Genomic DNA, 11,794 nt, shown 5'->3' on the forward strand with positions numbered 1-11,794 from the left:
GCACTTTAAATATGTTTATTCAGCAGCTATTACAACCAACCTCCAAAAAACTGGAGTCCCCTCTGGGTTCTGAACCGTGTCAAGTGATGAAAATGCCTCTAGGATGGAAGCTGGACAGTGCACTCCTTTCTGAGATATACATCTAACAGGGATTAATCTCTTTGAAAAGGCAAAATATAAATATATACACTCTAAATTCACAACAACAGCTTCAACTCACTACATTAATTGAAGTGGGGTAACAGTGGACAAACCCACGTCCTGTAAACTGCAGTTGGAAAAATCTCTGCTCTCTCCTGCTGCAAGGTCCTGTTGGGGTTTCCATTCCGGGGTTGCCTCTGGCAGAGCTGGAACACGGAAGCGCTGAAGTGTTGGATCTCAGGGGCTGTGCACGGGACCGGGGCACGGGCTCTGCTCTCTACACGTTGCTCAAGGCATCCACACCAGGGAGAACCTTACCTGGGGGCAGATAAAACACAGCAGCAGGGTTAAGAACCTCTCTGGGCTCAAACAGCTCTGCAAGGTTCAGAGATACATAATTTTAAAAAAGTAAATCAGGAACTATAGGTTGAAAATGGAAGAGTTTGGCTCTACAATGACCACGGTGGTTCCATGGACGTGCTCCATACAGTAAATCCACTCAACAATGATGCCTTAAGTTTGAGCTTTCTTGTTTTTCAGACTCTGTGCTGCCCAGGGGTGCAGCTCTGAGCCTCATATTAAGTGCTGGTAAGCTCTCTTCACAGGGTAGGTAGATAAATCCTTTTCCTGCTGAAGACCAAGGACAACTTTCAGCCCAAAAGCACAAACAAGGGTGGGCTGGAGGGAGGAACAAGGATGGGACCTCACAGCCTGGAGCTGTAATTGGACAATTAAACCCCAATTTGCAAATAGACGAAAACTTATAAAAATGTGAGACCTCATGACCGGTCAGCCATCGTGTGACCATTTTGGGTCCACCTTGGGTGTAGCCCTGGCCAGGGCTTGTCCTGCCCAAGGTGTATCCTAAAGGCCTTTCAATAAATCCCTACTTTATTCTCTGGCTCTGTCCAGTCTCTGTTCCAGGTCAGCCTTCCCAAGGCATCAAGAGCACTTCTGCACTCACATGTCAGCAGGGAGATTCCTAACACAGCCCAGCCATCAATCCAAAATTAACAGCGATGGCACGTTTCTGTCCAAGTCTCTGCTAGGGCCAGATCCAAACACCCAACATCCTTTTCCATTCAGTTTGATGACAAACAGATTTTTGATTGGATTTAGGGAGTTGCTGCATACTTTCTTAAATCTCTAGTGGTATGTAAATAGAATTCTGGGGAGTGTGGTGGAAATTTTAGGAATTAAGAGAAAAAGCCTCCTACGAGTCTCAAGTCTTTAAGTGTGACTAAAACACCCAGGCTGAGACATTTACATGTTTCTTTCCAACTGATGGAATCAAAGAATTTGCTCATCTTTGAGTACAAGAGCCTAGATTAATAAAGTGCAATGTTTTCTAAAGCATTTTTAGCTTTGTCCTACTTTAATAATGAACAGACACCACTCTGATTTTGCCTTTCCTCAAAAAACAGCTTCCTAATGCTCAAGCTGTGCAGCAGGACTGAATTGTAACACTGTTCAGAACTCACTAGTTCACTGAGTTTTCAGGGATTTTTTTCCCCTTTTTTTCATCTTCAGAAGCTTTTCTAATTAGCTAGACTTCCGTTACATTTAAAAGATCACACACACAAACCCATATTTTGGGCCAAAGCTTAGACAAGTTTGTGCTTTTGAATACACAGCGTTTCCTTCGAGCCATCTGCATTCTTTCCCTTCCCCATCACTCCCTAGGCAACAGAAACAAAAGCTCTCTCCCATCTTACTCCTGGAAATAGCAGCTGCAAGGCAGTTTATTGAGCTTTCTCCTCTCCTGAGGAGTTGACAGCACTGGATAATTTACACACACTGGGAAACGGCAAATTACCAGAGGAAATGAAAAGTCGTTTAGAGAACAATGGAACTCGTTACAAGGATCCGGTCGATCCTCACCAGTTTGAATTCCAAGCACCCTCGTGCAGGTTTGTCGGTGAGCACTAGAGGGCTCCCCAAAACCAAGGGAATTCCAAACAGGAAGAGGAGACTTCTGGCAAGAATTCCAGACTGTTCTGATGAGGCTTCCCTAACAGCACCCGGGCATTTTAAACAGGTTGGCTGGCATGTCCTGAGGGATCAGTGACAATATCCTGCCCTTGGAAACCCTTGTTTTCTACCTCAGTATTTTTGCTTTCTGGGAGAGGCATGCTGTGCTGGTTGCAGGAATATTCCATTTTCATGCCTCTCTTCCTCTGTGAGGGCTACAGAACAGCAAGAGGAGCTTGTGGCTCCAAAGCTACCTGTAACTAACTCCACATGGTGGGACAGAAAAGCCATTGCTCTGTTGTTGTGCTTTCCTGACTACCAACACATGGTAAAGCACCCAGAACTCTGCATTTACTCAAAGAAATGAAGATAAAAGAGGATTTACCCTCTAGCAGCTCCAGGCTGGCACCACCTCCTGTGCTGACATGGCTGACTTTATCCTCAGTGTTCCACTTGGCACAGCAAGTAGCTGTATCTCCACCACCTGTAGCACAAACAGAATCCATGAGACACACAAGAAATTTTGTCTAACTGAAGGCCTACACCAAAGGACAGAGGAGAATGTGGGGAAAGTAGAATAATTTGACCAGTATTTTTAACACAGTGCTGACCAGCAGAAGTTTCCTTTGTGCATTTAGAAAAACAGGAACAAACACAACTACTTACCAATAATGGTGATGCAGCCTTTTCCAGTTACTTCTACCACTTTGTCCATCAGAGCTTTGGTTCCTTTGGCAAACTTGTCCCACTCAAAGACCCCAACTGGACCGTTCCACACGATCTGCTTGGCCCTTCCCACAACTTCAACAAACTTCTTCACACTCTCAGGGCCACAGTCCAGGCCCTAGGGGAAGTGAGAGAAGTCACTCACTGCTGATCCCCAGCTCAAATCACCCATGCCCAACCTGAAACCTCCCCCTCACCCCAGACATGAAATAAGAGTTTCTCTGTATTCACAGACAGATTTGCCAGCAGCTGCTGCAGGAGGGTGGAGTCTGGAATGGTATTTATCTTCCTAACACCAGTAAGTCAATTTTAAATTGATGTCAGATTCTTGAAGCCTTGGTTAGAAAACTTTGCCAACCCTACTTAAATTCCAGTCAAATAAAAGCGATTTTCTACTGCATTCAGATCTGCAAGTTGGGAAAGGAATTTTGCTGTTTTAATCCAAATCTCACAGAAGCTACTTTAGACTTAAAAATTCAGAACAAACAACAGGGCTTCAATTTCATTAAACCAACTAACTCTACACAGCTTGACTGCCCTCAGAAACACTTGCCAAGGCTCACAATTACTCTTTCTACTCCTTTAATAGGTGTCCTAGCCACGCTGTTCCTTACTGCTCCTCCAGTCAGTCCCTTTCCCTTCCAACCTACCATCCAGCCAGCAGGAATGCCTGAAGCCACTGTGGCCTCCCCAGTCTGTGCGTTCTCGTCAAATTTGTCAGCAGTGATGAAGTCAACAGGTAGAGTGATCTTCACACCGTTCTTCTCTGCCTTGGCCATCAGGTCCTTGACAATTTTTGATCCCTCTTCATCAAACAGAGAGTTGCCAATCTAAAGGAAACATTTGGGAAAAGTAAGAGATGTTTGTTTAGCTCCTGGTGGTGACAGGAGAGAACATCAGCACCCAAACTGCTCAGACAGCAATTCTGCAAAGATTGTTTTCTTAAAGCACATGGAGAGACATAGCAGCAATCTGAGCTTTGCAAAGGGATTGTCAGGTAATTTCTCAGTGCTCCCTGGTCTTGCAGAGAGCCAAGATAGCCAGTGCTCAATCCCAGAACTTAGCAGGGGCATTCAGACCACATTCTTCACTAGGAGCAGACACGGAATTCTTCTCCTCATACCTCCATGTTGTTGAGCACTTTGAGGAAGGTGAACGCCATTCCACCACCAATGATCATCTCATTGACTTTATCCAGCATGTTATTGATCAGCTGGATCTTATCCTGAACTTTGGCTCTGGTGAGAGAGAGAAGGAAAAAGAATAAATAATGAATATTGTGATAGGGTACATCAAGGTGTTCTAGGGAATGATCCAAAAAAAGAATTGTTGGCAATGGACAAAAAGAGAATTTTGCAAGTAGCAGGCCAGCATTAAAATTCAACTTACTAGAGTGTTATTCAGCCCTCCTTTTTTTTTTTTTTTTTTTTTTCCCTATTTAAATATAAACCTCATTTGGCCTGATTTCCCCCAGCCAAGTTAATTCACCTGATGAAATGCACCTCGCAGAGCTGCAGTGCTGGACTGGGCACACATGTGATGAGAACTGCTGCAATAAACATTTCTGCACAGGAGCAGTCACTTGTGCATCTCCCAGTCCTGCTGCACAGCAGGGGCTGGGGCAGGGCAGAGCCCAGGCAGCCCCAGCAGGGCCCCGTTGCACAATGAGGCTGTGTCAGTTCACAGAGTGCTGAGCACTCCTGTACCCTGAACTGGGGGGAAAGGGCACTGACAACGTCTGGGCCACCTGGCTGCTGTCCTGGGTAAAACACTGGGCAAACACTGCGGGGACTGTCTCAGTTTGGGGAACGTCAGAGGTCAGGAGAGACAATGAGCAGCCCAGACTGCATCATCACAGCAGCAGATGTATCAGCTCCTCTCAAATCCACATCTCACACCTCAGAAGTCAGCTACAAATTTGAACTGCAGGTACATGTGAAAGGAAAGCACTTGCTTAAACCAAGCCAGAATAACACGTCATTTGTTAGGGGAATTAGAGAAATACAGTCACAATGTTCTTGAGTCTTACCCTCCAAGAATTGCCAAGAAGGGTCTCTCTGGACTCTCTAGGGCCTTGGCAAAATAATCCAGTTCTTTCTTCATCAGGAAGCCAGCAGCCTTCTGAGGCAGATTGACACCTACCATGGAGCTGCAGAATTAAAGTGAAAATTGAGAAAAATTTACACATAGAAACACTCCCATGTCTCACAGCATTACAAAGCCAGCCCTTTAGTCAGCTGCAGCAACGAGAACAGCTAGCACCTGCAGGAAAACACACACAGGGGCTTTGTTTTCCTAGTTTGATAAGGCAGCTGTACATGCTTCATTTCTGACATTGGTTTTGCACAGAAATATTGATTTGCAAGACATGTATCATCTCAACTAGTGATCCAAAACACTGGAGGACAAGTAAGACTAGCCAAGAGCAGGGACTTTTCTTCCAAGATGAGCACTGCATTCTGCAAGTGCACATATCTAAACACACTCCATGAAAATAATTACTCTGGAGCAATTAATCATTTGGAAAAGAGGGCTGTTGTGATTGCAGGGCAATTTCTACAAGCCCTAAGCAAGTAATTTTTATATCTTCAAAGTCTAATAAAAGTCAGTGAAAGTCTTAAGATCTTTTTTCAGCTTTCTCCTGTACCCAGAAATAAACTTGAAAGAGCATACACTGGTGACAACAACCTCCAGTAAATCCACTGAGGAACAAACACAGCACAGTGATAGTGGGATAAGCCCAAAAGGAAGTTAAAACTCCTCATTTGATGTGTTTCCACAGCAGATACTGTCTTGAGTTCTGCCTGTGGAAGAGAACAGTACCCACCTGTGAGCTCGGTGCGCCGTGCCGAAAGCATCATTGATGTAGACATCTCCCAGTTTGGAAAGAGAGGCTCTGAAAGCCTCCACTTTTGCAGGCTCAGCCTTAATCTAAAAAGAGAAAGGACAAGTTTGTACCCTGAGACTTTGAATCTAAGCTCAAAGTCAGCTATTGGACTCACAAACCCAAAGTAAAGGTCTGTTAGAGGAACTTGTCAGTTCATCCAGTGGGACACTGTCTTCATTTGCTTTTTCCCAGTCCAGCAGGAGCAACAGGAATGTTTAAATGGTTTAAATTCCACTTTAAACTCCCCTACACTGCTGTTGCTGAAGACTGTTCCCACTTCTGAACTGCAGCACCACAAACCTTTCAGTCTCTCTCCAGATTCCCAGTGTTGTGTGGTGAACACAGGTAGCACAGGAAGGGTGTGGAGAGACAAGGCAATGCTGAGATCAGGCTAAACAAATTCATGCTCACTCACTGAACAAAGCATGGTCTCCAAGAGACATAGGTAAAAGGCTGAGCTCCTGAAGGACTGATTTAGCCACTGCATTGAGGATTAACCACTGAGGATTAACTGATAAAAGGCTGCACACTACAACAGGTCACAGTGGAAGTAGCCAATGCTGGAAATGTGGAGCTAAGTGTAGTATGTAGTGGGTAAGGTCAGGCATATTTCTGTTAAAAGACTCCCCAGGCATCCTACCAAACTCTCACAGGATGGCTCATGCAGTTCAGCTTCCTTCCCACCATGAAGACCAGCAGAGCTCACCAGGGCAGAGTGACAGCTCAGAGGCAGCTGACAGCCACTGGCTGCAGAGAACAGCCCAGGCTGCAGCCAGGCCAGCCCCTCCCCAAGGGCTCCTCTGCTCGCTCAGCTCAGCACCCCGAGGTGACCCCACAGGAACAATGGCAGGGAGGCACTCCAAGAGATGGCAGCAGGGCTCAGCTCAGCTTTGGGGCCCTTTTTAGCAGAGCCTGAGCAGGATCACAGATTCTAGAACAATCTGCTGCTTCACTGCACAAACTGCCTGGCTGTACAGGGACTAAGTGCTCCAGTGAGAACCAGGACCATCTGTGAGCAGAACACAGGAGGCTCTCACAAGGAACCACTGCCACTGCATCTGCTTTGGAAAAACAATTTAAGCACCAGTCAGCAACCTGCAATTCTGTACTGCATCACTGTTTCCTTGAGGGGCAGCTCTGTCACTGGCACCTCCCCTGTTGTACTCAGTGCAGTGTGTGCCTCCATATGCACACACCCAGATAAATCACCTGGGAATTACAGAAACACACAAAACCAAGGGACTGTCTCCCAGAGAAAATTAAATTCCTGTCCCACTCTTCTCCCTGCCACTATACTGGCAGTGGCACACAATTCTAGCAGTGAGTAATTCCAGATTTGCTCGATTTCCCCCAGCCATCTGCACAGGCTCACCAACTTTCTTCTCTGTTCCTAAGCTGCAGGAGTCCTGTGTCAGCCCATAAAGGGCAGCACTGCACGTCAGCATTCCCTTCAAGCACTGGGTCTGAGGAGAGCCAAGGCCTCTGTAAAGCCAGCAGGGTCACCAGTGCTAAGAAAAGCAGCTGTGTGGAGCAAGCACTCTGCTGACCTTCAACAAAATGTCAGAGGTACAAGGCAGCCTGGTTCTGGAGAACTACTCTGAAGAGCAGACAGGCTTAGAGGAGGGTTTGATAATCCCTGTGCTGCAGAAATATTAGCCATATAACCCAAAAAAGAAGCATCATTCTTATGGACTTAGTGGAACTAACTGTCTCCAAACTGGTTTTCATTTCAGACATCCAAAACTGCCTAACAAGCAGCAGTTTCTTGCATAGCTCTATTTTGTTTTTTTCTCCTTTTTTGACTGAGTTATCTATAGCCTTTCACTTTTCTGTTTCATCTTGGAAATTCACTGTATTCCACTCAAAACTTGCACAACAGTGGGACACTGAACTAAACTTCTGTGGCATCCTGTGAAGAGCAGGTTCACAGTCAGTGCTTTAGAGAGGCTGCTGGCTCCTCGTCAACCTGCAGCAAAGAGCAGCTAAGACCAGAGCAGGCACACATGAAACCAGATTGAAGTTTCACCTTGTTCCCTGAAGCATCCTTGCCCTTCCCTTCTTCTTCCACGTGGAATCGGAGGTTCTCCAGCAGGATGACCGAGCCAGCAGCAGGGTTAGCACAGGCCTGCTCCACCTCAGCACCAACACAGTCCTTCAGGAACGAGACCTCCCTGCAAAGGCAACACACTGTGACCTCACCAGGGACCTCCTGGGGAGAGAAAAACACCCAGGGCATGGGCAGGGAGGGCCTGATGCACAGCAGGCTGCTTTTCCCCTTTACCTGCCCAGCAGTGCCTTCAGCTCCACAGCTACTGGGGCCAAGGAGAACTTGTCAGGCATGGGGACACCATCGGGGCGGCCCAGGTGACTCATGAGAACCACGGACTTGGCCCCATGGTCCAAGCAGTGCTTGATGGTAGGAACAGCTGCCTTGATTCTGTAAGAGCGCAGAAGAACTAATTAATAAGAACTCAATTAAGAGTTTACCAGGCAAGCAGATTAGTATCACTTACACATGAGCCCTGGGAGCTGTCCCCTCAGAATTACAAAAGAAACGGCACAAGAGCTGCACAGATTCCTTAAGAAAGCATCAACAAAATTCTCCATCCCAGCCTGTTTTCATACATTTCACTGTTATCTTCCAAGCAATGTAGGACATGGAGTTAAAATGCATTTTGTAATCTAAATTCTGCTGATTGCTCAGCTAAGAAGTGCCAGGACACACCTGAACACTACCAGGCTTCCTGGGCTCCTCTGGGATCCTGCATGAATAAAGGAATGCTGAGCAGTGAGAACATCGTGGTGAACAAAGGGACACCTGCCTGCAAGTGGCAGACAAGCAGGGCAAGACATCTGGCATCACCCTTCTAAACCACAGGGTTTTGGGTGCTGCACTGCAACAATTATTCTAACAAAATCAAGAAGTTACCGCAGCTCCAGGGTAAGCAGGAGGCACAGAGACTTTTGGATAGTAACAGAGACAATTTTCACACACAGCCTGTGGCTGTGAAATGGTCATGGCCAACTTAGGAAGTTTAGGATCTCTAAAATAAGGGATTTTTTTTTCTATATGCTTTCCACAGCAGCCACAGTGAGTATCGGCCTTGTAACTGAGTGTTGTTTGCTAAAAACTGCAGGGGGGTTAATTAAGAATTGTTGGACTTTCTCTGACACCTTTAATATTCTGGTATGAGCAATGACAGCCTAATCATGGTAATGTTCCAGGTACTGGGGTGAAATCAGAAACACAGCAGACTTAGGGGCCTCCATTTGGGATGGAAATTACAGCTCACCTCTGATTGTTGGTTATTTTGTGATCCTTCATTGGAACATTGAAGTCAACCCTAAAAAAAAGCAAATATTCAACAAATATTCAACAAATATTCAACAAATAAAAAGCAAAAATTCAAGCAAATTTATTTTATTACTTTTTAGTTTTATTTAATTTTAAATATTCAACAAACGAGTAAGGGAACCTGCCAGTAAAGATGTTGGCTAGAAAAGCAACATTACAATTAGAGTGAGATGTTCACTTCTGCCCAGTCACCAAGTTCCATTCTGAAATCAGTGTGTTACCAGCCATTTCTGCTTGTGATAACACCACAAATGGAGAGCAACCACTGCTAGAATAACTCAGGAAAGCTGGGCCACCAACACACCCTAACACTCAGGACCAGAGCAGCAGTAATGCTGAGCAGGAAATAAACCCAGATAGAACTTTTAATTTTTAAACAGTATTTCAGATTCCCAAAGAGGAACATCCAAAGGAAAGGGAATGAACAATGGCTAGTGACCTTATGTTCTCTAATGAGGTTTCTGAAATACTTGGCTGGACCACTGTGGCCAGCAGGCAGTTCAAGGAAGCTTTAATTTCTGTCCTCTGCAGCTCTAATCTCCCTGCAGCGAGTGCTGTGGCTTATCACATTCTCCCTGGAAGACCTGCCTTGCATCTTGAGGTTACTTCCTGGCTGGTGCCAGCTGAAGCGCTGGCAGGGAGGAGTTTCACCGGGCGGTTCTCCTGGCATCCCTTGTGCCCATGTGCAGGAAGCCGCGTTTCGTAACGCGGAGGCACAAATTGCTCACGGAGCTACGGGAGGGAACACCCGTGGCAGAGAGCAGGGCGTGCATCCTTCACTGTTCTACACGTTAAAGAACACCCGAGATCAGCAAAATGCGGGAATGAATCCCCCTGCAGCCCACTCAGCACGGGAAACAAATGGGGAGAAGGGCAAAAGCTGCCAGCAGAACAGCAGTAGCTGAGCAGAAAGAAATTAAACCGGCAGCCACACAGCACAGTGGTCGAGTTCTAGAAGGGGCAAAGAAAAGCACCATTATCGGGCCACCATCGTGAAAGGAGTGAATAAAAGAACAGCTTGCTTTACACAGCCATCAAAACTACAAAAGAAAGGTCCAGCTCAGCCTTCTTCCCCCCTGCAGACCATTGAAATCTGAGCTCCCCTGAGCCCTCTGCCCTCCCCATTCTCAACTTTTCCTGAAGCTTCGGCTTTAGGACCGGAAGCTAAGCAGGATGTGAGTCCGCCGAAATTACGATGAACACGAGGAGAAAAAGGAGAGGTATTGATTTTAGTACTACTGAAAACACTCGTTTCAGAGATGTGGGATGCAGGCAGGAGACACGGACCAGGCAGCTCACCTGCTGTGTTCGGGTAGCCCCTCACACAACAGCAAAATTAATTAGTAGCATTAATTAACGGAGATTTTGAGCAGGCAAACCCAGCCCATCGCCTGCCAATGCATGTCTGCTCTCTGTAACATGACTCAGAAATGGAAAAAAACCAGTCAGATGGCAAAAAAAATAGTCAGGTACAGACTTCTACAGAGATAGAAAGATATTCTGTTGTACCAGACTTCGAAAGTGCACGGAAATCCTGGGCAAGCTTCTTCAGTACTTGCTACACGGGCTGGTTTCTGTTAACCAAATTTTTAGGGAACTAGTTCAAAACAAGACTGAAGAGACAAGGGGTAAAGAGAGCAAGTTGTCTGTCAGTCTGCGAAGAAGAGCAGCTATACTTTTACTATCCCTGCTTACTCACAGAGTAGATAACACACACGCAGTAGCCACGTTATAGTGACCTTGAACAAACTACCCTATAATAAAAGTATTTCGAGCAGGACATATCACGATGTACCTTGGTGCCCTTATGTCCCAGGATCTGGCAACAATTTTAACACGAGGCTTTCACGCACTGATGCTTTATAAATAAGTTATAAATGCCTATTTTAAGATTTCAGACCAGGATGTGCTAAAAACCTGCGGTGAGGCCCCATCCCTGGAAGTGTCCAAGGCCAGGCTAGAAGAGCTTTGGAGCAGCCTGGTCTAGCAAAAGGTGTTCGTGCCTTTGGCATGGGGGTGGAAAGAGATGAGCTTTAAGGTCCCTCCCAACCCAGGCCATTCTGTGATTCTATGAATTGATTCCTGCGAAATGATGAGTTATTATTGGTATTTGGATAACTCGGCAGAGCCGTATCTTCACTTTTTTTATTGCAATGCCTTTTGAATTAATGAAAAAAAAATATAAATGGGAAAATAGCATTTTTGGGGGTAGTTCTCTGGAATAAAAGCACGGCAGGCCGGCTGGGTTTCCCCTCAAGCCGCCTGTGACCGACACCGTGCGAGCGGGGTGATCCAGGGCGGCAGAGCCGGGCCGGGATTTACGCCCTGCCCGGCCGCTGCCTCCCCCGCAGGGGAGCCGGCCCGGCTCGGTGATCATGCAGGAGCCTCTGCAACACCCAGCCACCACAAAAAAATGAAACTAAAACCGCACAAATTGACAGCCCTGCCAAGCTTCGGTAAGGGGCTGCTTGCCGGGGGGCATCGGCCCGGCCCCAGCGAGGCGGATGGAGCAGGGCGGCCCTCAGAGGACGCACATTCCCTCCGCAACGCCTCACCTCATGACGACGCGCTTGCCCTTCACGTCCACCTTGTCCAGAGTGAGTTTGTTGGAGAGAGACATGTTTGCTGCCGGCCGGAATTACTCCACTGCTGTTCAACACGCTCTGCTTCGCCGCCTCCGCGTTCTGCCGCAGCGCCGCCCGCGCCGCCACCAC

At 46.7% G+C, this 11,794-nt stretch overlaps 1 protein-coding gene across 1 annotated transcript; it reads right to left on the minus strand.

Moving 5' to 3' along the window:
- On the minus strand, positions 1–11,794 carry PGK1 (phosphoglycerate kinase 1). Its single transcript, XM_063416851.1, has 11 exons — positions 11,636–11,794; positions 9,019–9,069; positions 8,007–8,162; positions 7,752–7,896; positions 5,666–5,769; positions 4,868–4,987; positions 3,962–4,076; positions 3,489–3,668; positions 2,779–2,956; positions 2,498–2,596; positions 1–459 (listed from the first exon to the last, which is right to left on the minus strand). Exons 1-11 carry the CDS (start codon positions 11,698–11,700, stop codon positions 419–421), a joined length of 1,254 nt encoding a protein of 417 aa, XP_063272921.1. The 5' UTR covers positions 11,701–11,794; the 3' UTR covers positions 1–418.

This window comes from Prinia subflava, chromosome 20, assembly GCF_021018805.1.
Source record: "Prinia subflava isolate CZ2003 ecotype Zambia chromosome 20, Cam_Psub_1.2, whole genome shotgun sequence".
In the NCBI taxonomy this organism is placed as follows: domain Eukaryota; kingdom Metazoa; phylum Chordata; class Aves; order Passeriformes; family Cisticolidae; genus Prinia; species Prinia subflava.

Coding starts and splice junctions, on each gene's coding strand:
- PGK1 (XM_063416851.1), bottom strand. CDS start 11,700: ATGTCTCTCTCCAACAAACTCACTCTGGACAAGGTGGACGTGAAGGGC. Junction 8,163..9,018: donor AAAATAACCAACAATCAGAG/GTGAGCTGTAAT, acceptor GCGCTCTTACAG/AATCAAGGCAGCTGTTCCTA. Junction 2,957..3,488: donor GCATTCCTGCTGGCTGGATG/GTAGGTTGGAAG, acceptor CACTTCCCCTAG/GGCCTGGACTGTGGCCCTGA.